Source organism: Ochotona princeps, chromosome 14 (assembly GCF_030435755.1).
Source record: "Ochotona princeps isolate mOchPri1 chromosome 14, mOchPri1.hap1, whole genome shotgun sequence".
In the NCBI taxonomy this organism is placed as follows: Eukaryota; Metazoa; Chordata; class Mammalia; order Lagomorpha; family Ochotonidae; genus Ochotona; species Ochotona princeps.
In genome coordinates, this window is record NC_080845.1 from 7,446,176 (window position 1) to 7,471,176 (window position 25,001).

The 25,001-nt window shown below is 60.8% G+C and overlaps 1 protein-coding gene across 2 annotated transcripts; it reads left to right on the forward strand.

The window, feature by feature from the left end:
* The first annotated feature begins 4,893 nt into the window (after positions 1-4,893).
* Positions 4,894-23,603, forward strand: NR5A1 (nuclear receptor subfamily 5 group A member 1). Of its 2 annotated transcripts, none has more exons than XM_058672759.1 (7): positions 4,894-5,083; positions 8,159-8,312; positions 8,444-8,585; positions 9,872-10,491; positions 16,493-16,612; positions 17,790-17,937; positions 23,002-23,603. In XM_058672759.1, exons 2-7 carry the CDS (start codon positions 8,211-8,213, stop codon positions 23,247-23,249), a joined length of 1,380 nt encoding a protein of 459 aa, XP_058528742.1. In that variant the 5' UTR covers positions 4,894-5,083; positions 8,159-8,210; the 3' UTR covers positions 23,250-23,603. The 2 variants fall into 2 exon arrangements, with proteins under 2 accessions (XP_058528742.1, XP_004593638.1); XM_004593581.2 differs by having other exon boundaries at positions 4,958-5,083; positions 8,196-8,312; positions 23,002-23,601.
* Positions 23,604-25,001: the final 1,398 nt, after the last annotated feature.

Below are 25,001 nucleotides of genomic sequence, written 5' to 3' on the forward strand. Positions count from 1 at the left end.
CAGGGGATGGCCAACATTCATAGAAAAATGCAATTCATGGGTAAGTTTATTTTGGCATGCAAAAAATTTGCAATCTATGTAGTTGTTTTTGGTTTTTCTTTTTTTTTTTTTTTTTTTAATTCTATAACACATTTCCATGAACTTCCTGAAGCCTCTTCATCCACATTCCTACGGAGGGTCAGCCTGGGCCAGAAGAGCAGAAAGAATGAGTCTGACAGTGGACCTCGGGGAGTCAGCAGAGAGAAACAGAACAACTGAAAACTGCAGAGAAACTGACACAGTCTAACAAAGACTGAAACACAAACAGTGACAGCTTCCTCAGGACACAAACTACAGCACTCAGAAAAGTGACACCACAGGTGACTTGTACCGGGCTGGGCTGAGAGAGCTTTCAGGGGTGCCAGACGCCCAGCCCACGGGCCATATGAAACCCAGAAAAGCATCTGGGCTGGCCCTGCCAGGGTAGCTGCAGGAGGGACTCAGAATCCAATAAATCTGATGTTTAAGTTGCTGATTATGTCCAGCCTGCAAATGATGTTAAAAATATCCAAATGGCCCTTGGCAGGGGAAAAAAAAATTCCCCAGCCCTACAAGTGGTGGCTCCTGCCCACCCCCAAGCACCAGTGTCTTCAGGGCTGTGGGGGGCCCGCAGGCTGTGTGGCTGAGGAGGAATGTGGGGGACAAGGCTGGGTCACCCCTGAGGGCCAAGCGTGTGCATCATGAGATAAACCGCTCTGGGGAAGGGGGCCCCAGCTGCGCGGGGGTGGGGGGAGCACGGTGCAGAGGCCCAAGGTTGGAGCCCTGCGCTCTGCGCGCTGGCAGGGCTGCCATCCAGAGGCATTCTACCAAGCCTCAGCTCCCAGACATCCTGGTCCCTCAGCCCGACTCATATGAGGGCACATTGAGTCTGAGTGTGCCCTCAGAGAAGAGTGAGGAAGGCAGCCATAGGGAGGCTCTTACCCAGCAGCAGAGGGGTGCGGGGCAGGGGACAGCTCTGCACCGAGTACTGTGCTCTCTGCTGTGTGTGTGTCCATGTGCCTCCTCAAGTGTGAGGCCATGCAGAAATGCCCATGTCCACATGCTGCCATGAGCCCTGCTCCCCATCTAGGGAGCTGATCTCCCCCGCCGCACCTGGCCTCTCCCACTGCCCCAGCTGGGCCAGGAGCCAGGAGGACTGGGAGAAGGTGGGGGAGATGCAGCAGGTCTCGCCTGGCCCCCAGCCCCCCTCCCCACACTGCAGCTGAAGCTCCCGCTGGCCACGGCCTTGACCCACCACTACGGACTGCTCTGACATTGGCATCGCATCTGAACATCTGGCAGCAGCAGGCTGATAAGGGGTGCAGCGGAAACAGCCATGCTGCTGCCAGCAGGCCCACCCCCCTTCAGCACCCTGCACAGGGTCTCAGCAGCCTCCTGCCTTTACTGCCTCTGCCTCCATCTCCCTACAGTGTCTCTTTCCCTCTCTCTTTCTCTGCTGATGCCCAATGGCTGCCACGTGCTCCTGACCCTCTCCTGCCTGTGTCCCTGGTTGCCACCAGCAGGAAGCCTGGCCCTTGGGACAAGTCCCCACTCAGGAGCCAGACACTGGGCTCTGTCTGCAGTCCTAAGTCAGGACTTCAGCCCTGTCTCTTCCCCTCCTCCGGGCAGCAGGGCCTGTGACCACCTGGACTGACGCTTGAAGGAAAGGCTCAGCAGGCCACCCAGGGGATCCACAGAGGGCAGGAGCCTCAGCCTGCAAGCCGCCTACTCTGGGCTCTGCTAGGACTTAAACACTGAGCCCAGCGGCACACCCTTCCACCATGCCCCAAGTGCTGCTCACATACAGCCTACCCCCCCGCCAGGATGGCGGTTGAGAGTTCAAGGCTGGCCACAGGTGCAGGCATCCGGCACATGGGGACACTGCCAATCCAGGGCCTCTGCCATTCCTGCTTTGTCCCCCACTCCACCCTGGAGCACGGAGGAAGGCTTGTCCACACAGGTCCAGGGTACAAGGAAGCTCCCACCCACCAGACAGAGGCAAGTGGGCCATGCACAGACATCACCCAAGGCCTTTTCCACTCCTGCTACCATAGCCCCCCACCCCTGCTAGGAACAGAGGGCCTCCCCTGGAGAGCTCCCCAGGCTGAGGTGAATCACTCCAGCACGTCACAGAGGGGACCTTGCAATCCAGGGCTCCCCTCGCAGAGGTCCCCTGAGGACAGATGCGTCAGGCCTTCAGCTCTGTTGTCTGTTTTGATAACATTTACTGAGCACATGCGGCAGCCCCGCAGAGCAGTTATGCGTGTGGTCGCATCACGTGCCCATTTCACAGAGAAAATATTAAGGCCCCGCCAGGGGGAGGGAGCTGCCTCACATCACTCGGCTAAACCAGGGCCAGGCCGGAAGTCCACAGTTCCTACGCCTGATTCTCCTCAAAGCTCCTGTGCTCACCTGAAGTCACAGCGAAGCCAGGCCTAGGCCCACGGTGGCATTCTTGGTGTTGAGACTGTCCTGAATATAGAAGACAACATTCCATCTGGGCACCGGGCAGAGACCTGGCTTTGTGTTCACGCACCTCAGAAAATCACACAACATGGCCCAGCTGCTTGGGCGCCCACACCTACATGGGAGACGTGTAACTTCCAAATAAATAAAATCTTTTTTTTTTTAAAGATTTATTTATTTATTTATTTTTATTGGAAAGTTAGATATACAGAGAGGAAGATCTTCCGTCCGCTGATTCACTCCCCACGTAGCCGCGACAGCCAGAGCTGAGCTGATCCAAAGCCAGGATCTAGGAGCTTCTTCTGGGTCTCCCAAGTGGGTACAGGGTCTCAAGGCTTTGGACCGTCCTCCACAGATTTCCCAGCACACGAGCAAACAGCTGGATGGGAAGTAAGGCCACTGGGACATGAACTGTGGCCCATATGGGATCCCTGCACGTGTGCGGTGAGGACTTTGGCCACTAGGCTACCACGCCAGGCCCAATAAATAAAATCTTTTTTTAAAAAAATCAAAATAGCCTCACTTTACACAGCCTCCCATAAAAAAAAGAGGTGTCAGAAATCATAATTTCAGGGTTAGCCTGTGGATGATGGTCTTTGATGGGCCCGACTAGATTCACAAGATGGTTGTGACCAGTTTAGAAGTACCAGCAGTGCATTAACATGGGACATCCAAGAGGAAGCTGGTGTGTGGCACTGCGTGCTAACCATCCACCTGCAAGCACCAGCATCCTACATGGATGCCAATTTGTATCCCAGTAGCTCCGCTTTGCATCCAGCAATCAACAAGAAGCTCCTGGCTTCCAATTGGCTCAGCTCCGGCCACTGTAGCTGTTTGACGAGTGCATCATCAAATGGAAGTTCTCTCCTTCTCTCTAAAAATCTGCCTTTTAAGTAAAAATGCTTTTTTTTTTTTTTTTTTTTTTTGGAAAGAGAGAAACACAAGCAAATGAACTGGGGAGAGTGGCTAAAGGCAGGTGCCTGCGAGGGAAGGGCATCTGACAGTGTAGGTGGGAAGGCACCAGCCTGAGGCAGCAGGCTGCCAGTGCCACAGCAGAGCCACTGGGAGCTTCAGGAGCACCTGCAAAGCTGCTTCATAGGTTCGCGGCTTAAAAAGGGGGGGGGGGAGGGGAGAGCATGCGTGGTAGCCTAGTGGCTAAGACCTCGTCTTGCATACAGAGGGATCCTATATGGGCACTGGTTTGTAGTGGCTGCTCCACTTCCTTTCCAGCTCCCTGCTTATGGCCTAGGAAAGCAGCAGAGGATGGCCCAAGGTCTTAGAACCCTGAACCCATGTGGGAGATCTGAAAGAAAGTCCTTCATCCTGACTTCGGATCGGCTCAGCTCTGGCCATTGCAGCCACTTGGGGAGAGAACCAGCGGATGGAAGATCTTTCTCTCTGTCCCTCCGTCTCTCTGTAAATCTGACTTTCCAACAAAAAATAAATCTTAAAAAAAAAAAAAAGTGGTGGATGAGGAAGAGCACAGCAGGTTCCACAGGCGGCTTTGAAGCAGGTGGTTCCAACAGTGGTGCCCACAGTGGCCGTGCCCCTGCTGAGCCTCTAGGCAGTGAACTTCATCAGCAGAGGTCACAGATGTCCTAGCTTTCCTGGAGTCCCTGGTGCCTAGAACAGTGCATGGAATAGCGCCTGCCCCCAAGGCACACTAGGTCATGGTGCGCCTGGAGCAGCACATCACACGCTGCTGTGACTGGTCTTCTAGCTGCGTGGGGAGCCCCCTGGCCTTCTGGATCCAACTCCCACTGGTGGCCAGGCTAACCGCTGGGCACCACTATCTGCGCCCAGCCCCTAGCTTTTCAACCACAGACTGCATGGGGCAGGTTGAGAAATGCTGATACCCCAAGTTCACCTGCTTGCCTCCTCCCCGCAACCCCCCAACACCCTACAACTTCCTTCTTTCTCTTTCTGGAAGAGTAAAATGACCAGGCCAAAGCAACAGGCCACCTGGACAAGTGACCCCTGGCCCTGCCTTGGCCTGGGCCCATCCTGGCTCCACTCCCATGTCTGGGCCAAGCAGGACCACGCCAGGCCAGACCTCAAGGAGGAAGCAGTTCAAGGGGAGAAAAGCCGGGCTCCAAGCAAGCCATAAATCAGATCCCACTCCCACCCAGTCGCTAACAAGCAAGGGCTGCCTATCCGCCTTGCTGGGGTCCCATCCCGGCTCCCGCTCCAGCCTGGAGCAGCCAGCTGGCCAAGGCCTACACACACTGCCTTGGCCTCCGCCCCCACCACGGCCCCCAGATAGATAGGGGTAGGGGTTTTTTTTCTTTTTCTTTTTCTTTTTTTTTCTTGTAGAAGCAGGGAAAAAATAGACCTAAATGAAGAGAAACACCAACAAAGGAGAGAGGCCCGCGAGTCACGTGGGGGCACAGACCAATTGGACCTCGGTGGCCCCCCCACCCCGGGCGGGGAAGCGGAGGAGGACGGACGGACAGGGCCAGCCTGCTGTCCACCGGCCGCCCGCCCCGCGCCAAGGAGCTCCCGCGTGCCCACCTCCGCCAGCGCCCCACTTGGGCTGCCCCGGAGCCCCGTGCCCACTGTCCACCTTCACCCGGCCTCACGGCGTTCCTTCCGCTGCTCCGTAAGTGAGGGCCCAGGCTGGGCCTCGGCTGGCCAGCCACCCTCCCCATTGCCTTCCTGCGGCCTGTGCCGGCCACTGCCTGCTCTACACGGCCCCTGTGCCCGCTGTGCCTGGTAGGGCCGGCTCGGGGCTCCCCAGGCTGGCACTTCCACCATGCTTGCCTCTTCTTCCTCCCTGGCAGGGTCTGCAGAGGCCTGCAGGGGGCTGTGGAGGCCTGCAGAGGGGATGCGGGGGGCTGCCAGGGGCTACTGGGGGCTCACCAGGAGTGTTGGTCCGGGCCGGCTGGGCCTCTCTCTGCCCGTGTGGGTTCCCGTTGCCCGCCTGCCTGTGGCCTCTTGGGTCAGTGTCTGTCAGTCCCGGTCTGTGGCTGGGCCAGGTCTGTGTGGAGTGGGGGGAGGTGAAGGCCTGTGGGTGTCCACGTGGGGCTGTGGGAGGGTGGGTGCTCCCAACTTGCGGTGGTGGAACTAGTGCAGGGCGGGGTAGGCGCTGGAGGAAGAGCTGGCTCAGAACTCAGGGCACAACCTAGACCTGGGCTTAACACTGAGGGTCTTCCTCAGCAAGGTCTAGGAGCTGCTGGGTGACTGCCACCCGAGGGAGGCCCCAGCCCCTCCCCCTCTCCCGCACTTGTGGATTTCCCAGGGTCTGGGGCCTCGCTGCTGCCCCCAGCTCCCACTGCCAGCTGCCATTGCCGCTTTATTGCTTGGGGGTGGGGGGCTGCGACCACCCGTGTCTGGCTCTCTCGTCTCTCCTCCCCAACCCCCCGTCACTGAAACGCGTCCGTGGAATCTCCTGGAAACCACTCCAGCCCGTAGAGCCCATTTCTTCCATCTTCGGGGGCCGAAAGACAGATTCAGAGAGGCAAGGCGACTAGCTGGGGCTGGCACAGCAAGTCTGCCATCCGGCGACTGCCGCGGGGTGAGCCTAGAGAGAGAGCCTCCGCAGACGCTCGCCTGCCGCGCCGCCAGCTCCTCCGGGAGCCCCAGGCCGGGGGAGCTCGGCAGCCACACGGAGCCCCCGGGAGCTGGTGGAGCGGCCTCCATCCCGGCCCCCACCCCACTGCCCCGTCCGCGACCCCCTCGGGGTGCCCAGGGCAAGGTCCAGCAGTCCCCGTTCCCTTTGGAAAGCTCCCGGGAGCGGGACGCACCCTGTCTCCGTCCCCGGGGCCCCTCTGCACCCGAGGCAGTCGGGCGTTGCCCTTCCTCAGGCCCCAGTGGAATGTGGGGTGCCCGAGCCCTAGGCTCTGTTCTCTCAGCTCCTGCCACCCCCCACTGCCGCCAGGGCTTCGTGCCTCGCCCACTGCCGGTCCCTTCTGTGGCCGAGCAAACTGAGGCTCGTAGGGAAGGGGTTTGCCAGTGAGCGCTTCCGCCATGCAGGGCTTGTGCGTGGCGCCATTCACCCACCCTCCAGAAAACCTTAGCATCAGTCCCACTATACAGATGGGGAAACAGAGGTTCGCATGGGGTGGGGGAGGAGCTGCGGAAGTCCCTTGTTGGAGAAAGGTGTGGCGGGGCCCAGACGAGAACATAGTTTCTGGCCTCTAACCGGCCCCCCACCAACGCTCGCCCTTACCCACTTCCACGCTGCGAAACGAGCGGCGGTCCCAGGTTGGTCCGGCCGCCGCGAAGCTGGGCTTGCGGACAGGGTGCGGACGCTCGGGACACACCTGCCCGGCTTCCGGGCGTCCGGGCTCCCGCGGGACCGGGGCTGCGGCTGGGAGAGTGGGCGAGCGTGGAGGGCAGGGCGCCGCCCGGGATCCCGCAGAGACAGGGGGTCCGGGTCCCAGGTGCGCCTCGGCACGGCCCTGCGCGCGGGGGGCGGGGAGGCGGGCGGGGGCCGGGGGAGCGCCGAGCCCCGCGCCCCCGCCTCCCCGCCCCCGGCCCGAGTGGCCGGCAGCGCGGGCGGGCTGCGGGCGGCGCTGCGCCCGGGTGCGGCTCCTCGCGGCGCTGACAGCGGCCGAGGCGGCGGCGGCGGCGTGGCCGGGAGGTGCGGGACTGCGTGCGGGCGGGACGCAGGGCTCTGCTCGCGTGAGGGCCAGGTGGGCGCAGTCCGGAGGCCGGCTCTGCGTCTGGCTGCCTTGGGGCTTGGGACTCTCCGCTCTAGGTGGTTCCCGGCCTGGGGGTGGGGGGCGGCCGGCCAGAGGAGCCCTCGGGGGTCTCCGCCCGACGTCTGGGCGCTGCGGGGCTGGGACATCCTGCGGGCTTTGTCTCGGCCCTCCCTGGGCCAGGGTGGGGCGGCTCGGGGCGTTCAGGCTGCAGGTCCCGGGCGCCGTCGGGCTGCGCGACCCTGCCGGGGGCCGCTGTGCAGGGCGGCTCGTGCGGGGCCACCTCGCCTGGGAGCCCGCCGCCTCCTGCGCCTCGCCCCGTCCCGCGCTCCCGCGCTCTGTCGCCCGGCCTCGGCCTTCCTGCGGGGTTCCCTGCCTCTGTCTGGTGTCTGTCCCCGCGTCTCGGACCCTGTGCCTGGAATCCCTGGGGCCCCGGCGTCTCGGCAGTCTTCTCGCTCTCTTCCTCCCTCCTTGGCAGTGCCAGCGTCTGCATCAGCTTCCGTGCCCTCCGTGGGCCCCGTGGCCCCGTCGCCATCCCCCGAGTTTGCTCCGGTACAGCGGGTGGCTCGGGGGTCCCCCGTCCGGGACCTGAGCGCCGGTGCCAATCCCAGCCTCGAACCCCGGAACACTCGGGGAACTGGCGCCCTACTCCGCGGGGCTCCCCGGTGCCTCCGCCCGCACTCCAGCCCATGCGGGTTTCTTTCTTTTATTATTATTTTTTTTCTCAGAATCCGGGTTTTGTTCTCAGACAAACGAATCTGGATCGAAGTGCATCGAAACCGAGGGTCTCCGATCGGGCTCGGCGCGGGCCGCCTGTGCGGAGGCCCCCGGGAGGGGCGGCGAGGCCAGGGCCAGCCGGGCGTAGGGTGCGCACCCGGCTGGAGGCTGCTGGGGCGCCCTGCGGAGTGGGGGCTACGCGGTACCGGCTCATGGGTGCCGCCGACGAAGTGGCTCCCGTGGCCGCTTGGGGGTGGCGACCGCAGCCACGGTGTGCTGGGGGGGTCCGCCGGGACGGCTTAGCGGCACGCGGCCAGCCCGGGGCCCCGCGGCGAGCCGCTCCTTCCTTCGCAGGCGGACGCCGCGGGCATGGACTATTCGTACGACGAGGACCTGGACGAACTGTGCCCCGTGTGCGGGGACAAGGTGTCCGGCTACCACTACGGGCTGCTCACGTGCGAGAGCTGCAAGGTGAGCGGCGGGCCTGAGAGCGCGGTGCGGGCTGGCGGGCGGGACTGCCGTGGCCGCCGCTGCTGGGGCCCCTGTCGAGCCCCGATCCCCGAGGGGACCGGACGACCGGTGCTCACGCCTCTGTCCCGCAGGGCTTCTTCAAGCGCACGGTGCAGAACAACAAACACTACACGTGCACCGAGAGCCGGAGCTGCAAAATCGACAAGACGCAGCGCAAGCGCTGTCCCTTCTGCCGCTTCCAGAAGTGCCTGACGGTGGGGATGCGACTGGAAGGTGCGCGCCCACGCCCGCGCCCCGCGGGCCCGATGGGGAAGTGGTCCCCAACCTAGCAAACGAGTCTCTTCCTACGGGGAGCCTGGGGAGCCTCGAGATAGCGGCAGGCAGAGCCAGGCTAGCATCTGCGGGGTTCCTCCGGACCGCTCCCGCTGATCCCCAAACTCTGTCCTCTGCGCACTGGGGCAAGTTCCTAACCTCCAGAAGCCACCAGTCCCCATCTGGAGAGTAATACTTTTCCTCCCCTGGTCAGCGTAAGGATGGACCTGGTGCAGGGTCCCTAGCCATCATTAATGTCGTTATCATCATCATCCTCTCTGTCCCCAGTCCCTGGCCAGCCAGCCCATCTTTTGTCCGTCCACCCACCCGAAGCGTCCTTCTTCAACGGGCTCACTCTGGCAGTCAGATCCCGGGTGGGGCCGGTAGCAAGAATCCGCCCAGGACCCAGGACCCACACCCCGCAGTCCCCGCTGTCTCTGCAGAGGATGGGGGAAGAGAGATGTGTCAGCAAGGAGGCCTGGGGCTCTCCCAGGGTGGAAAGGCATTGCTCGCAGCCCGCCGGCCCCAGTCGGGCTGTGCGCCGAGCAGGCAGCTGTTGGCCAAAGCTTTTGAACAGCCTACAGAGCTCCTAGGGCTCCGGAGCTGCAGACCACACGGCCAGCCGCCTAAAAGAGGGGTCCTGGACAGACGCGAGGTGGAAGGTTGTCCTGCCTCATGGCCAAAGCCCGCCTCCCAGATCGGGGTCTTGGCGGTCTGCTCCCCACCCCCTCCTATCCCTGCAGGTCACTCCTGCTCTCTCCCTCCTCCCAGAGCACAGGGTGGGGTCCTTTCTGCACAGGGGCTACAGAGATGCACCTGTTGGGTCTGGCCGGTGACACATTCTTGGCCATACCAGAGAACATCTGGTCAGCCAGTGAGGCCCCTCCCCCCAGCACAGCCCTAAACTCAGCTTCAGATTGGAAGCCTGGGTGGGAGGCAGTGGGGGTAACCGAGTCAGGCAGACAGTCCAGCTGCTGGCCGCCAGCACCCAGCATGTGATTGAGCCCAGGGCCCCTTCCCGCTGCCATCTCCCTGCCAGGCTCTGTGTTGGGCACCAGAGCTGAGCCTCCAGGGCCTCTCAGCCTGGGGCACTTCTCACAGTACACCCAGCATGAAAAGAATTGGCAGGAGTTGAGGCATTGCTGGACCACGGAGGAGTGTGGGGAGGGCGGGGACAGTAGGTTCTGCAATGGTGAGTCTCCGATACTCCCTGGGGGTGGTGACACTGACTTTGCCCCTGCCCATAGCTGTGCGTGCTGACCGTATGCGGGGCGGCCGGAACAAGTTCGGACCCATGTACAAGCGGGATCGGGCCCTGAAGCAGCAGAAGAAGGCGCAAATTCGGGCCAATGGCTTCAAGCTTGAGACCGGCCCCCCAGTGGGGGTGCCTCCTCCTCCCCCACCGGACTACCTGCTGCCCTCCTCTCTGCATGCCCCTGAGCCCAAGGGCCTGGCCTCATGCCCACCCCCTGGGCCTCTGGGCGACTTTGGGGCCCCAGCGCTGCCCATGGCCGTGCCCAGCGCCCACGGTCCACTGGCCGGCTACCTCTACCCCAGCTTCCCTGGTCGTGCCATCAAGTCTGAGTATCCAGAGCCCTATGCCAGTCCCCCACAGCCCGGGCCGCCCTACAACTACCCAGAGCCCTTCTCAGGGGGGCCTGGGGTGCCTGAGCTCATCCTGCAGCTGCTGCAGCTGGAGCCCGATGAAGACCAGGTGCGGGCGCGTATTGTGGGCTGCTTGCAGGAACCAGCCAAGGGCCGACCGGAGCAGCCTGCGCCCTTCGGCTTGCTGTGCAGGATGGCCGACCAGACCTTCATCTCCATCGTGGACTGGGCACGCCGCTGCATGGTCTTCAAGGAGCTAGAGGTGAGTCCCTGTACCAGGTGGCGAGTCTGGTCACAGCAAGGTCACAGGCGCCCTTGCTATCTGTGTGGCCTCTCCCTACCTGGTGTGCTGTGGTTTTCCAGTCTCTGCTGTTTCTGCATCTCTGGTCCCCTACCTCAGGTGCTTCTTGGGGACTCTTGGATGCTGTGTTGTCCCCAAGCTCCCAGCCCCTCACATCCTCACAAGAGAGGATGCCAATCCTTGCTGACCTCACATGCCCTTCTCCACCCCCACATCTCTTATACACGATGGGAGAGTGTATTCATGCGTGTGTGCATGCATGCACAGGGGAGCTAGGCAGACAATGTCACCTTCCACCTTTGGTCTTGTCTCACCCTCCATCGAAGTAGCTGAAGCTAAAGCAAGCAGCAGAAGCAACTGAGGCAGACCTAGGGAAGAACTTTCCAGTCACCCGCCATGTGGTGGGCAGGGCTTGAGGCCCCTCCACACCCCAGCTGCCGGCTGGCCCCTGGAGCCCGGTCAAGGCCCGCCCCTCCTCCTCCTCCAGCCCCCGCCCCTTAGGGAAGGGCTACCCCCACCCTCCCAAGCCCAGGGCTGGCCATAAATAGCAGGGCCCCGCTCGCTGGGGCCATGGCAGCCTTGAGCCGTATTGTCAGTGCTGACGCCACTTGGGCCTGGGTTTCCTCCAGGGCCACGTGGCCGGATGGACCCGGGGGCACTGTGTGCCCTGGCTGGCATGGAGGGGCAACGAGGTGGGGTGTGGGCATTGGGTATTCCAGAACCATTACGGGCTGGACCTGGGGTGGCACCAAGTTTCCCCTGAGGCCAGCTCCTCACCCTAGTCGCTATGGGGCCTTGAATATTGCTACCTGCCGTCACCTGTCACCAGTCACAAGGAACTCTCAAGCTTCCACTTGGTTCCCAGCTGCTTCTCCCCGCCACCCACCACCATACCGCCTGCCCACCATGGCTAATACTTCCCTGGAGCCCCTGTGCCGGGGAGGGGGTGGGGAGTTGGGGGAGGGACAGAGAGCTTGTAGCCCTCCGGAGCCCTGAGTCCAGGGGCAGGGCACTTCCTCTGGCTGGCTGCCGGCCCCCGGGGGTTTTGCACACAGCAAGGGAGGCGCTTTTGTCCCAGCTCCACTGAGTGGCTTTTCCTGCTTCGGGCTTCCCTGCGTTGCGAACCTTCCTATTTCCGCTCTGCAGAGCCCTGGAGGGTGCCCGGGAGGTGCCCACAGGGCACCCCTCAGTGAGGGCCCTTGCCCACAAGTGCCAGCTGCATCGGCTTCCTTCCCACTGGTCCCATGGACCAGCTGGGGGCTCCTTGCAAAGGTCTGGGCTGAAGTGGTCAAAAAGGCGGAGTGGCCCTGTTATCCCTTTGGGTCAACTCCGGCTCCCCACCTCCAGGTGGACCCCTCTTAGCAACAGAAGGTGGTCCTAGGGAGACATGGAACATGCTCTAGGTAGTGCCCAGGAGGAGCGCCCAGAGCAGAGGGGGCCAATGGGCAGCAAATGGCCCTCCAGGTGGTGGTGGTGGGAGCAGCGTGGGCTGAGACCTCGCTTCCTGCATTCCAGGCGCTTCTCTGATGTAGGGCCCCAGGAGTTGGTGGGTCAGAAGCAGTGCTCGGACCAGGAGGGGGATCCTTGGGTGTGGGTGATGGGCAACCTGTGGGGGCTGAGCCGGGGAGGAGCCTGCTTCCCCTACAGGGCTGGGAGCCTCATGGGCACCAGGCGACCTGTGTTTATTTTTATTGAAAAAAGAGAGGGGCCCAGCACAGTAGCCTAGCAGCTAAAGTCCTTGCCTTGCACATACCAGGATCCCATATGGGTTCATGTCCCTGCATCCCTGCTTCCCATCCAGCTCCCTGCTTGTGGTCTGGGAAAGCAGTCAAGGACGGCCCAAAGCCTTGGGACCCTGTACGTATGAGGGAGACCTGGAAGAAGCTCCTGGCTTTGGAACAAGCTCAGCTCCGGCCATTGTGGTCACTTCGGGTGTGAATCAGAAAATGGAAGATCTTCCCTCTCTTTCTCTTCCTCTCTGTATATCTGACTTTCCAATGATAAATAAATAGATCTTTGAAGAGAGAGAGAAGATCTTCTGTCTGCTGCTTCAATCCCCAAATGGCTGCAACAGCCAGAGCTGAGCTGATCGATTCCAAGTCAGGAGCCAGAAACTTCTTCTTGGCCTCCCACATGGTTGCAGGAGCCCAAGCACCTGAGCTATCTTCCAACTGCTTTCCCACAAAGAGTAGCAGAAATCTGGACCAGCCAGATTCAAACCGTTGCCCATATGGGATGGCAGCGGCTTAAGCTACAGTGCCACAGTGCTGGTCCCTCCCGACTTCCTCTTTCCTAGCTCGGCTGGATGTCTCTGCCTTTCCATTTTTATTGCTTGCGGCCACAGTCTTTTGGATCTGTGGGAGGCACAGAAGCCGAAGACCAGAGGCTTGCTGTCAGGCTCCCGGCTTGATCACTCACACGCTGTGTAACCCTGGGCAAGTGACTTCGCACATCTGTGCCTGATTTCCTCTTGTACAAGATGGGTGGAGTTTAAGCAACACCCACTTCCCATACAGTGGCTAGGCAAGGCAGGACAGGTGACGGATTTGGCTCAGGGCCCACCACACACCAAGGTCCCGGGGTCTAGGGGCCAGCTCCCCTGCCTTCATGTTCTGCTCTGCTGCATGCACAGATCTGTCCGAGCCTAGATGCGCAAGTAGAGTAGAGAGAGAGTGCGTTGTATCTACGCTCCTGCTGAGCTCCGGGGCAAATCAGTGACTGCCCAGGGCTGAGGCAGAGAAGGTGGGACTTTCCTAGCTGCCCAGAGCCCGACAGCGTGACCACTTCCTATGACAGACACCTGGCAGGGGGCCCCATAGCCATCAAGGAGGGAGAGGGGGCTCCCAGAGACCTAATGATCAACTAGACGTCAGGCCCCCCATTCCCGGCTCAGCGCCAAGGCCCCCGCCAGGGCAGACTTAATTGCCCAGATAGATGGCTGCATTTTGCTGTCAGTCCTGGCTGACAAATGATGATCCAGCAATCACTGGGCCAGGACAGCGCCGTGGCTAGCCCATGGCAGAACAGCCCCCAGAGAATTACCATGCCCGCTGACCTTCGGCTTGAGGCCCGGCTGGGGGGCCTGCGGGCAGGCAGGTCAAGCAGCTCCCATAAATCCCCGGTGTCCCAGGCAGGCTACACTGTGTCAAGGATCCAGGAAGATTTGTGGCCCAGCTAGCAGGGGACCCCCACAGTCCCTGGCTACAAAAGTTCTTGTTCCCCCTCTGTGTTGGGGGAAACTCAAGAAAGCGAAAGGCAGTCGTCCTGGTGGAGTGAGGTCTCCAGGCACCTGCTTTCTCATGCAGAAGAGCTGCCAGCCACAGCTCGGGCTTGCTTTTAAACGAAGAGGGATGTGTGCATGCGTGCTTGTATGTGTGTGTGCGCGCACTCATGCTTAGAAGAGGCTGGACCATGGTGTGGGTGGGGACCTACTGGCCCAGCATCCCAGAGCCCCCATGAGGGGCAGCACGTGAGCCTTCCGTATGCCACAGAACAGGAACCAGGGCCCAAGGGGCACGCACACCTGGTATGGAGGTAAATGTAGGGCATGAGGCACCAGCATCTGCGTGTCTGCCTTGTGTCTCTCTGCCCTGTGACCCGTGGGGCAGGACTGCCCTGTCTCCGGGATCTCTGGGCACAGGCGCTGTTCCCTGGGCTGGGATGGTTAGGTCACTGTGACCCCTTTGCCCGCTGCCTTATCTCCTAATCCTCCTCCTTATCTTGGGCCTTCCACCCCACTCCCTGCGCCTTCAGCTGGGCCCACACTGCGTGGGGTGCAGGGCTCAGGCCTGCATAGCCTCCCTGCTCCCCTCCTCCTGACCCATCTGAGTTGCCCACAGTGTGACTTGCAGCAGGCACCCTCCTGCCGGGGCCTCCAACCAGGGGAGGGGGCAAGTAAGCAGAGCCTTGCTCTTTGCAGTTATCTTTGTCAAGCCTCAGTTTGCTTCCTCTGAAATATGGGCAGAATGCCAATGGGACACAGGCAAGATGGCCTGAGCTTGCCTCCATCCTTCGATACTGTGATGTAGTGCCTTGGAATGGGAGAAGGGTGAGGGGCGCTTGCCTAGGTCCACCCCTGCTGGCTCGGCTATCTGTCCAGCCCCTCCCATCCAGGGCTGATGGGCGTCCTAGCTGGGCTGGGTTTCCAGGTGGAAGGAGACATGTGGGCTGAGTTGGGGTGGGGAAGGGAGGAGGAGGTGGTAGGTGAGCGTGGAGGACCCGGTCTGTGTCCAGCTCCTCTCTGCCTGTTTCCCCTTTTCTCTGCCCGAGGACAGAGGGGGACGCTGAGGGAGGTGCTTCTCTCCCCTGGGGCCCGCTCAGCAGGAGTTTCTCTGTGCTCTGCATGCACCCCTGTCTTGGGGTGCACAAATGTGTGCACCAACTGCTCTCTGACCCCTCCTTTGGGGGCCAGCAAGGAGCTGGACCAGTCCCAGGGAAGGCAAGGGCATGGGTTGGTGCTCCCAGAAGGGGTGTGTTCCAATTTCTGAGGTGTGAAGGACACCCAGAAAGGTTTGGGAGTGACAGGAGCCTGAGTGAGACTGACTGCACCTGTGGGGGCAGCAGCTCTTCCTCCACACCTGGCTGGTGATAGTGCTGGCTGTAACCACACAGGGCTGTACATCCTCACCACGAGCTGTGGGCACTAGGCCTCTCTGCGCCCAGATGTAACAGCTGTAGCATCCTCCCAGGCCTGGAGCACACAGTGATTGTGATCTATGTTCACCACCCAGAATGCTGCCCTGAGAATCCCTGCTGAGCAGGTGGTGGCTACCGAGAGGGGCTGGGTCTGTACCATGTGCCCAGTGGGCTGCTTGTCACCATGGAGACTGTCCCAGCAATGCCAGACATAGTTTTGGCCTGGCTCTGCCTTTGGGTGACCTCAGTAAAGTCCTCACCCAACTCTGGGTGATGGATTCTGTTTGTTCATTTTTCTTGTTTTCTTAAGATTTATTTACTTGAAAGGCAAAGTAACAGTGGGAGAGACAGAGTGACAGCTCTTTCACCTGCTGGTTCACTCTCCAAATGGCTGCTATGGCTGGGGCTGGCACAGAGTGAAGCCCGGAGCCTGCAGTGCCATGTGGATCTCCCACGGGGGTGCAGGGCTTAAGGACTTGGGGCTGTACTCCATTGCTTTTCCCAGGATGTTAACAGGGAGCTGGATGGGAAGCAAAGCAGCAGGGACTGGAATTGCTCCTCCAATAAGGAATGCCAGCATCACAAGAGGTGGCTTAATCAGCTTTGCTCACAATGTCAGCCCTAGGTGGCAAATTCTGTACCTAAAACAGACAGAACGGGGGCATGGCCCTGGAGCCTCCTGGCTCTGGCTTCACACGCTCCTCAGCCCCGTCTGCCATGGTCCAGAAGGTCACTCTCACTGGAGGGTGACAGGGTCTCCCCTTTCCTCCTCCCTGCCCCAGAATTGGAAAACATCCACAGGGGCCACCCATGCCCTGTGCCCAGGGCCTGGGGACTGAGCATGTGACCTGGTTGAGTCCTGGCTGCTGTGAGACCCGAGCCAGCCTCAGCCCCTGGGTCCTCTTGTCTTCCCTGGGGGAGTGGGGAAGGTGGGGGGCTTGGGTTGAGCAGAAGGCCCTGGGCTGCCCTCGGGCTCCTCGTCTGATTGCTTTCAAAGTGATCAAGGCTGCCTAGAGGACTGATCCCAGGCCCATGATGCAGGCAGTGCTGCCTGGTGTTGAAGTGGTCCCTCCCAGAGTGTCCAGCTGACACTCGCTGGGTGCTCACGTACGGATGCCTGGCCATCTTTGTACTGTGCCCACTTGACAGGTGAAGCTTCTGGAACAGAAAACTTCTGGAACTTGTGTAAGGCCACATGACTTGTCCAAGGCAGAGTTGGGACCCCCAGTACCAGGCGAATGGGCAGGCAGAGGGGCACCAATGAGCAGTGGGAGGAGACCGGCTCTGCCCAGCTGGCCGGCTGAGCCCTTGTGTGGCTTCGTTGCAGGTGGCCGACCAGATGACGCTGCTGCAGAATTGCTGGAGCGAGCTGCTGGTGTTTGACCATGTCTACCGCCAGATCCAGTACGGCAAGGAGGGCAGCATCCTACTGGTTACCGGGCAAGAGGTGACTGCCCTGCCATCCAACCCCAGCCCCTCGCCAGCCCTGTGCCTGAACCTGCCCAGCCCTAGCCTCGAGAGGAGCAGCACAAGAAGGGAGGATCAGGGAGGCTCCCTGAGGCTGTGGCAGGACCCTGGGGCACAGCAGGACGCACCCTCGGAGGTGGGAGAGGGGAGGAAAGCTCAGGGAATGCAGCTGCTGTGGGCGTGGAAGGGGCATGTTAGAGGTGAGGCTGCTGTGGTTGCTGGGGCTGGGTAAGTGGGCAAGACCAAAATCCTAAATGCTTGAGGACGTGAATGAGAGAATGAATGAATGAAGGAATAAGAATGAGAGAATGAATGAATCATTTGCCCTTGGTGGTAGGAAAATAGAAATGAAATGACAGGGCTGGGAGCAGGGTGGGGCTGCAGGAGGGACACAGCCAGGTGCTGGAGGAAGCAGGTGGGGACGCAGGGAGGGGGATTAGGAGAAGGGAGGGGCAGCTGCTTTGCTCAGCGTACTGGGACCTGGCAGGAGTTCCCACCTGGTTGTCTCCAGCCAGCAGAGGGATAGGGCATGCTGGTCCCCAAGGGACAAGTATAGGCCAAGAGTGTCACTGTGTCCAAGATCCCCTGGCCGTGGGTGTGGATGTCTGTCCATCACCATCTGACTGACACACACAGGCGTGGGTGGGTCTGTTACAGAGCGATCCTGGAGTGTGATGTCTTCACTTTGTGAACATGCTGGTGGGCAGGGCTGTGACTGTGTCCCCATGTGGATGTGCCCACGTGTGTTTACCCAGACCTGCCCTCCCCTTGCCCCCTTGCTCCCCACACCCAGCCCAAGGTGGCACTCTCTGCATGGATGCTGGTGGCACCACCCCTGGGCCAGGCTGTGGCCTTCTGGATGAGGTGAAACCTTCAGTTGCCAGCCCAGCTGACTTCCAGGGGGTCCCTGCTGCTGACAGGTGAATGCGGTGTCCTCAGCTCTGGGCCCAGCAGGTTGAAGAGAGCTAGGAAAGAGAGTGCTGGAGGGTTTCAGGCTCCCGAGCAGGCGCTGCCTGCACCCCTCTGGTTCCCAGGCCTGGCACTCCTGTCTCTGACTAATGGGTGCCTCCCATCTGTGTCCCTGGTCAGAGCCTCACACGCTGTGCCCCTGGTGCATGCCTGGGCACCCCTCTGACAGCACCCTCTGACTTGCCCAGGTGGAGCTGACCACGGTGGCTGCCCAGGCAGGCTCCCTGCTGCACAACCTGGTGTTGCGGGCCCAGGAGCTCGTTCTGCAGCTGCATGCACTGCAGCTGGACCGCCAGGAGTTCGTCTGCCTCAAGTTCCTCATCCTCTTCAGCCTGGGTAAGTGGGGCGGGGAGGCCCCGGGGCGGCAGGAGGGCGGTGCAGGGCTCTGAGAGGCACCCTGTCCAGCCACAGTGACCATGATGGGCTAGGGCAGGGGACAAGGACCTCTCCTTTGTGAGGGTGTGCAGGTGCCTGGGTCTGGAAATGGGGGCTGCTTCCCCTCTGGTCCTGGGTTTCTCTGAGGGGGTGTAAATGGGGCCAGAGTAATGCCATAGACCCCCCCACTGTGGGATAAGGACCCCTTTCTGAGGACCTTGGAGGTTGCTGGCAGCTCACCTCAGAGGAGTTTGGCCCTGACAGGAAAGCTTCATGGTTCAGGCTTTCTATTGCTGGCTCCCGCCCTGGGTGCCCTGTTTTTCTGAATTGCCAGACTTAGTGGGGGCCCAAGTTCTCACTCTGAGCTCTTTGAGGGCCAGATCTATTTTCTCATCTATTTGCTTATTCCATAAATGTTTGCTGAGCATCTGTATGACTCCAGGTGTTGGCACTAGCCAACAGGAATGACCACCAAGCCCCTGGCAGATTGTGACTGCACCCCACACTCTGTGCACGTGGCTGAGCCTGAGTGCACATGCAGACCCGGGACTTCTGTGGGCCACTCACTTTCCATGTGCTGTGTCGTGTGAAAAGTGCAGGTGACCAAGTGGCCGGGGAGCTGCGGACACATGAGGGGTTGGAGGCACAGGTGGCACTGGGAGGCAGAGCTGGAACATGAACTCTACGGGAGTCCAGTGGTCAGCAGGGTGACAGTTCCTGACCTGACTGTCATTCCCAGGCCTCCAAGGAGGTTCCTGCGGAGGGGTGATCCAGGGAACTGCCCTTGTCCTTGAGTGCCCCCTGAAGAGCCAGGGTGTGGTCTTGGCCTCCAGCCCCTCCTCCCACAAAGCTCCAGGTACTTAGGGGTTCCTGGGCCCAGCATGGCTCTGGCCGCCACCCATGGTTAATTCAGGATTCTTCCTTCCACAGAGGGAGGCTGTCAGGCAGAGCTGGGCCCATTCTGCTTCTCTAGTTCCTGGTGGGCGTGACTGTGGCCGTGCTCAGACCTGAGAACCCCAGCCCCTGGTCCCATTTTCTACAGGGGCAGCTGAGGCCTGAGACACTGGACAGAGACCGTTGTGCTGGGCTGCGCAGGCTGTGGGGAACGTGTGCCCCATTGCATGTGCCTGGTAGAGGGATGTGGTGGTTAGGGGAGGACACTTGGGTTCTGAGTTTGATCTCTGTCTGACTTGTGCTATCTCTGAGCGGTCAAATGCTTATCCCAACCCTGACCTTGCCAGAGGGCGTGGCGTGGGAACGCCCCACAGCCGCACACACCTGTGTACTGTTAGCCTTATCAGCACTGTGAGCAAGGAGGAGGAGCGGGCCTGCACAGGCTCTGCCACTCCTGCTGGGCCTCTGCTTGACTTGGGCACAGGGTTTGGCTGGGGTGGCTGGAGGAGCTAGGGGTCTGGTGAGGCTGGAACAGTCGGGGCAGGAGGAGGAGGCAGGCCTGCTCATGCCTCAGGCCGGCTCTAGCGCAGGAGGGGCGCCCAAGGAGTCCAATATGTAGTCAGGTGAGATCAGAGAGCAGAAGGCAGCTCTAGAGAAGGGCAAGGAAGCCTTCCTGGAGGAGGAGCCTTCTTTCTGGCTGAGTAGGAGCATTCTGAGCAGAAACAAAGCCAGCAGCCCTGAAGTCATTCCCAGGTGAGAATCCAGAAGCTTGAGCGTGGCTGCGTGGGGTCGAGAAGGAGATGCCCAGGAAGCTGGAGCTGTAGCCCGAGATTGGACCGTGCAAGGTCTTGAATGCCTTGAACTGTCCCTTGTAAGCAGGAAGTGACAGGATCGCATTGGCATTTGATCCTGGCCCTGCAGCTTGGGAAAAGGCTGGGCAGGGGGCAGCCAGCCCTATCAGGGCTCCTCCCAGGAGTCCACCCAGACCCCCAGAGCTGGAAGGGAAACTGGGACCCGGCAAGGGGAGACTGCAACTTGCCTGTGACTTGCAGCTGGCATGGCGGGTGCCACCCTCGGGCGAGTGGCGCCTTCTGGGTTGGACAGCATCCCCCCCACCCCTCCCCAGCGCACTCAGCGCCTCCCACCTCGCCTTGCTTCTGCAGAAGGGTGCCATTTGGCGACTAAATAGCCGTCTCGGGCAGGCGGCGCAGAGGCAGGTAAGGAGGTTTAATTAAAATTAGTGCCTCTCTCCTGGCAATCACGGTGTTTATGAAGATGGGCCCGGCTGGCATTGTTCCGCGGAGGACTTAATCGAAGCTTAATGGATTGACCTAACATTCGATTTCCTGATTCCCATTGAGGCAGCGGCGGCAGCATTCCCTTAAGCGTTTGCAATTTACCCACTGCTCCGCGCCAACAAAAGGCAGCCTGAATAGCAGCCCACTCCAGGGGCCATTGTGCGCGGGGGCGCCTGCCTGAGTCACCGCTATTGGGACAACATTCTTTATGCCTCGCTGGAATGAAAGGATTATTCAAATATTCAATTAAACCGTGAAAAGGGGGCTTTTCTGAGATCCCAGGGGCCCCCAGCTCCGCAGAGCTCTCAGGGGCTGCTCCCCGAGGTGGGGGTGCCATCACACAGCCCCCTCCCACCTCTGGGACTGTCTAGAGCTGAGCAGGCCTGGGGGACACAGGCCCAGTTCCCCGTGGCCACCTCTGGGACTGTCCAAATCAGGTCGCCCCGTGAGTGACAGGAGGCTGAGATCCACAGCAGGGAAGTGACTGGGCCAGGAACACCCAGCTGGCTGTAGAGCTGGGATCTGCCATGTTCAGGGGCCCCCTCCAGGCCTGTCTTAGCATCTGTGGGAAGTGAGCAGGTGCCCGTGGGACCCTAAGCCATCTGTCACATGGGATCCCGAATCTTTAGTACAGTTTCTCTGGAGACAGGGAGAGTGCCTCATCCGAGTGGCGAGGTAAGGAGGGGTCTGCAGCCTACTGAGACCTCTCTAGAGGATCCCTGGGCCCTTGGACGCACAGCTGGCTGGATTGGGTGCAGCTTAGAGTGATGTGGGGCCTGTGTCTGACTGTGGCGCTACCTCCCTGCCCTGCTGGCCTGCGGTGGGAAGACTGCAATTCGGACCCACACAGGCCTGGCTTTGCATCCAGGTTCTGGCATCTCCCCTGGGTTCCAGGCGTACGTCGACTGAGCCTCGGGGTGTCCTTCTTTGCCTGTCCAGGTGTCTGTGGGGATGAGCTGAGCTTGGTGCACAGTGCCTGGCGGGGCCACACACTGGCACTGTAGGTCTCAGTTGCTGGGCTGCAAGGCACAGAGAGGGGGCTCTCAGCCTACTGGGAGGCCAGCAAAGTGCTGAGGGTAGGAAAGGGAAACACAGGCTGCCCCTGTAACCTGCCCTTGCTCCACACCTGCCCCGCTGCGCCTCGCCCCACTGTCCCTGGCTGGTTGCAGTGGAGAACAGTAAATCCTGGTAAAGCCAGGCCTGATGCTCCCCACGCTCCCACCTGTGCCTGCACCACAGTGCCCGGGCCTGTCCTCCCCCACTGCCCAGCTGTTTCCTTCCAGCCCCTTTCCAGCTTTGAGCTGGTCTTGATCTTCCTGCAGATCCTCCCACCCACTCCCTAGCAGGGACTTGCCCAACCCTAGGGACCAGGGAGTGGGCAGACAGATACAACAGGATTGAAATGGGGGGCAGTCTGCACCTCTTGCTTTCAGAAGGTCAAGTTGGGGGCAGCCAGGCTAGAGAATGGAGCTGCCACATACAGTTGGCTGGGTTGTTCACTGTGCAAGGGCACCTCGGGCGGGAGCAGCTGGCACTGAAACCTGTAGACCAGGGGACACTTTCTCTAACTGTCACAAAGGATGAGCCTCAGGAGGTAATGATAAAAGTGACCCTGAGCGGGAGAAGGAGGCGGAGAGGTGGGGTGGGGGCGGGTGTGGAGGCCAGACCCTACCAGACACCCAGGGCCCAGCTCAGGTTTCCTTAAATCCGACTTGGTACAACACTAGCCTGGGTAGGGTGCACTGGGGGAGGCTGGGGATCAGGGTTGCCTGGAGCAAGAGCTGCCCTGGCGCAGTGGGTGTTAAGCAGGGATTAGCCAGCACCCGGCTGCAGGCAGACTCCCCCGCAGCAGCAGTAGGGCTGGGCAAGCTGGGGACCATGGGAAAGGTGAACAGGTCCCTGGTCACCTCGGCTCAGGCAGGGAAGGGCTGGGGGTGGGGTGGGCTTCAGCAGGGTCAAGGCCAGGGTGGACTTGATGCCAGCCCCCTTGCTGGTCCTGGCAGGGCCTGGCTCTCCACTCTGCCTTCTGAGCATCTTCAGTGGATGCCTTTGGTCCCCCCTGAAGACCTCCTCTTAGAGGTTGTATGTTTTCCACGCAGCCCACGCCTGCAAAGACCCACTGGGATGCTCTGTCCGCTGCCCACAGCTCCCCGGTGGCTGCCTCCTTGCCACCACACGCACACCCACGTGTGCCCTGAAGGCCCTGGGACAGCGTTTCTCCAGGGGCCCAGGGACTGGGCAGGGGTGGGTTGCAAAGTGTGTCCAGTGTCCTCCAGCATGGGGTCATCCTGGCAAGGAGGGTGATGGGGACAGTGGAGACCAGCAGAGTGATGACACTGACAGTGATGGCTGTGGGATGACGGTGCCCCGTGCTTCTGACCACGGTGACCAGGGACATTGGTGGAGATGGCAGTGATGGTCTGACAGTGGCACAGTGGAAGGGGCACAGCAATGACAACAGCACAGCCAGCTTGGTACCGGATGCCCCCTCTTCTCATCCATCTGTTGACATCCTGGATTCTCCCAGCCACCCTGCCACATGAGAGTCTCTCCTCTCCCTCCTTTCGTGGGGGGAGCAGTCAGAGAGTCACAGCGCTGGGGGAGCACCTGGTGAGGCTGTACATGACCACTGCGACAGCGAGGACAGTGGGCGTTACCGTAGAGACAGGTGGTTGAGTGTGGCTACTACAGCCGAGCCTGAGCGGTTAAGGATGGTGAGGGTCAGCTGCGGAGAGGATGGCTGTGGTTTGGCGGCTGGAGGCCACCGCCCCAAGGGCGCCGGGCTGGGGGAAGGCTCTCCGGCAAGCAGTGACCGGCGCTCCTCCCTCCGCAGATGTCAAGCTCCTAAACAACCACAGCCTGGTGAAGGACGCGCAGGAGAAGGCCAACGCGGCGCTACTCGACTACACCCTGTGTCACTACCCGCACTGCGGGGACAAGTTCCAGCAGCTGCTGCTGTGCTTGGTGGAGGTGCGGGCGCTGAGCATGCAGGCCAAGGAGTACCTGTACCACAAGCACCTGGGCAACGAGATGCCACGCAACAACCTGCTCATCGAGATGCTGCAGGCCAAGCAGACCTGAGCCCCCGCCCGCGGCCAGCCCGCCCTCCAGATGGTTTATTTTACTACGCCAGCCCAGGAGCCCCACCTGCCTCGGCCCCGCCCCCAGCTCTGGAGGCCCGCTTGTTTGGGAAAGTGGGGGTGCACGGCCAGCCCTTTCCTCCCCTGCTCCAGGCTGTGTCTGCCCTGGAGTCCAGCCTAGGGGAGAGGGTTGGGAATTCTCTTGGTGGACCTCTGGCCCTGTGGATCAGAGGTCATCCTTTGCCGCTCTTCTGGAAACAGACAGGAAGAAGTTGAGCATCCCTCACCCCCACCCCGCCACAGGGCAGGGGACAGGGCGAGAGGGGGAGGCTGGAATTTGTTTTCTGGTCCTCCTGCTGGGTCAGACTTCTGCAGAGGTGAGCCCAGGCGAGGGATAGGGCGGGCTGGCCTCGGGCTGGTATTTATCTGCAAGGATGCAGTCAGAGGTGCCTGGTGTGTTCCTTCCCCTCCTTTGGGTTCCTGTTTTCAGCTCCCAATATCCCTGGAAAATGGTGTGCGATGACAGGTGTGAACTCTGAGGCTCTGATACGGGCGGGGAGTGGGCACCTCTCTTTCCCAGTGAGGACCCCCAGGGGGCTACCAGTTGTTACTTCTCAGCCCCCACAGGAAACCAGAGATGTGCTGGTTGCCAAAGCTGGGGGCTGGGGAGTGTGAGGGAGGTTTGCAGGGCCCCGGGTGGGTCTCTGGATCAGGGAGAGTCCTAGTGAGCCCCTCCTGCGTGGCCCTGTTGCATTGGATCCCTTGCAACAAACCCTGGAGGCCGAGCCCAGCTCTCAGGCCTCGAAGCCCCAGGCATCCACTGTGCCTGGGCAGCCCAATGTCTGCCTGCTTTCACATGGCCGCTGTAGCTTGTGCCAAGCCTGCCCAGCCACATGAGCTGGGCACTGCTGCCTGCTTGCCTCTCAGCACTCTGTCTCAGTTTCCACCTCTGCCCCTTGAATTGTGTGCCCCTGCCAAGGCCAGAGACCCCCCACCCCAAAACAAGTGCCCTTAAAAGTTCTCCCCAGCCCTGCAGCCCCAGAATAAATTTTCAAGTAGTTTCCAGCTGCTTTTGCCTATGAAGGAGTTGGGGGGTGGAGGGAGGGAGCAGCAAGCAGGCAACTTCCTGGTGTCATGCAGGACAGAGTAGGAGTGGGCTGAGGTTGGAACAGAGCTGGGTGGGGAGTGTGGAAGGGGACACCAGGTGTCATTGTCCCTCATCCCGGAGGCCTGGGAGTGGCTGTGGCTTTCCTAGTCACAGCTCCCATCTTGGGCAGAAGGGTGTGGTCATTTGTGGGCACCTACTGTGTGTCAGTCCTTGTCTCACCATCTCTAGAGGTGCCCTATGCATGGGTGGCTGCACAGCCCAGGGCGTTCTGGGTCCCATCCCTTAACAACTCCTGCCATTCCCACCCCCACTGGGTGGCAGCAGTGAGCAAAGCCAGCAGCTTGGGACACTCCTCCCAGCCAGGCTCTGCGCCCGGGCCAGGCCTCAAAGCCACTTGCATAGGTCACAACTTCAAAATGGTGGAAAAAGGAGGATAGGGGCACAGCCATTGGCCTGGGCTGTCACTGGCGAGGTCATCTTCACGGTCACCTCCTGGTCGGCCTGTGCCTCTGTGTTGATTAGAAAAAGGTGCCACTCAGCTTGGCAGGTTTTCTCTACCTTGGCACATGCCGAGCCCAGCCAGGAAACCCAGTTCCTATCCCCAGCCATGCAGGATGGCATAGGGTGAGGAAGGGGGCTGGAGTT

What these genes read in the sequence shown, in the direction of transcription:
- NR5A1 (XM_058672759.1), top strand. Translation starts at nt 8,211, where the DNA reads ATGGACTATTCGTACGACGAGGACCTGGACGAACTGTGCCCCGTGTGC. An exon ending in GGTGGGGATGCGACTGGAAG is followed by an intron (nt 8,586 to 9,871) that starts GTGCGCGCCCAC and finishes CCCTGCCCATAG; the next exon opens with CTGTGCGTGCTGACCGTATG. An exon ending in TGGTCTTCAAGGAGCTAGAG is followed by an intron (nt 10,492 to 16,492) that starts GTGAGTCCCTGT and finishes GCTTCGTTGCAG; the next exon opens with GTGGCCGACCAGATGACGCT.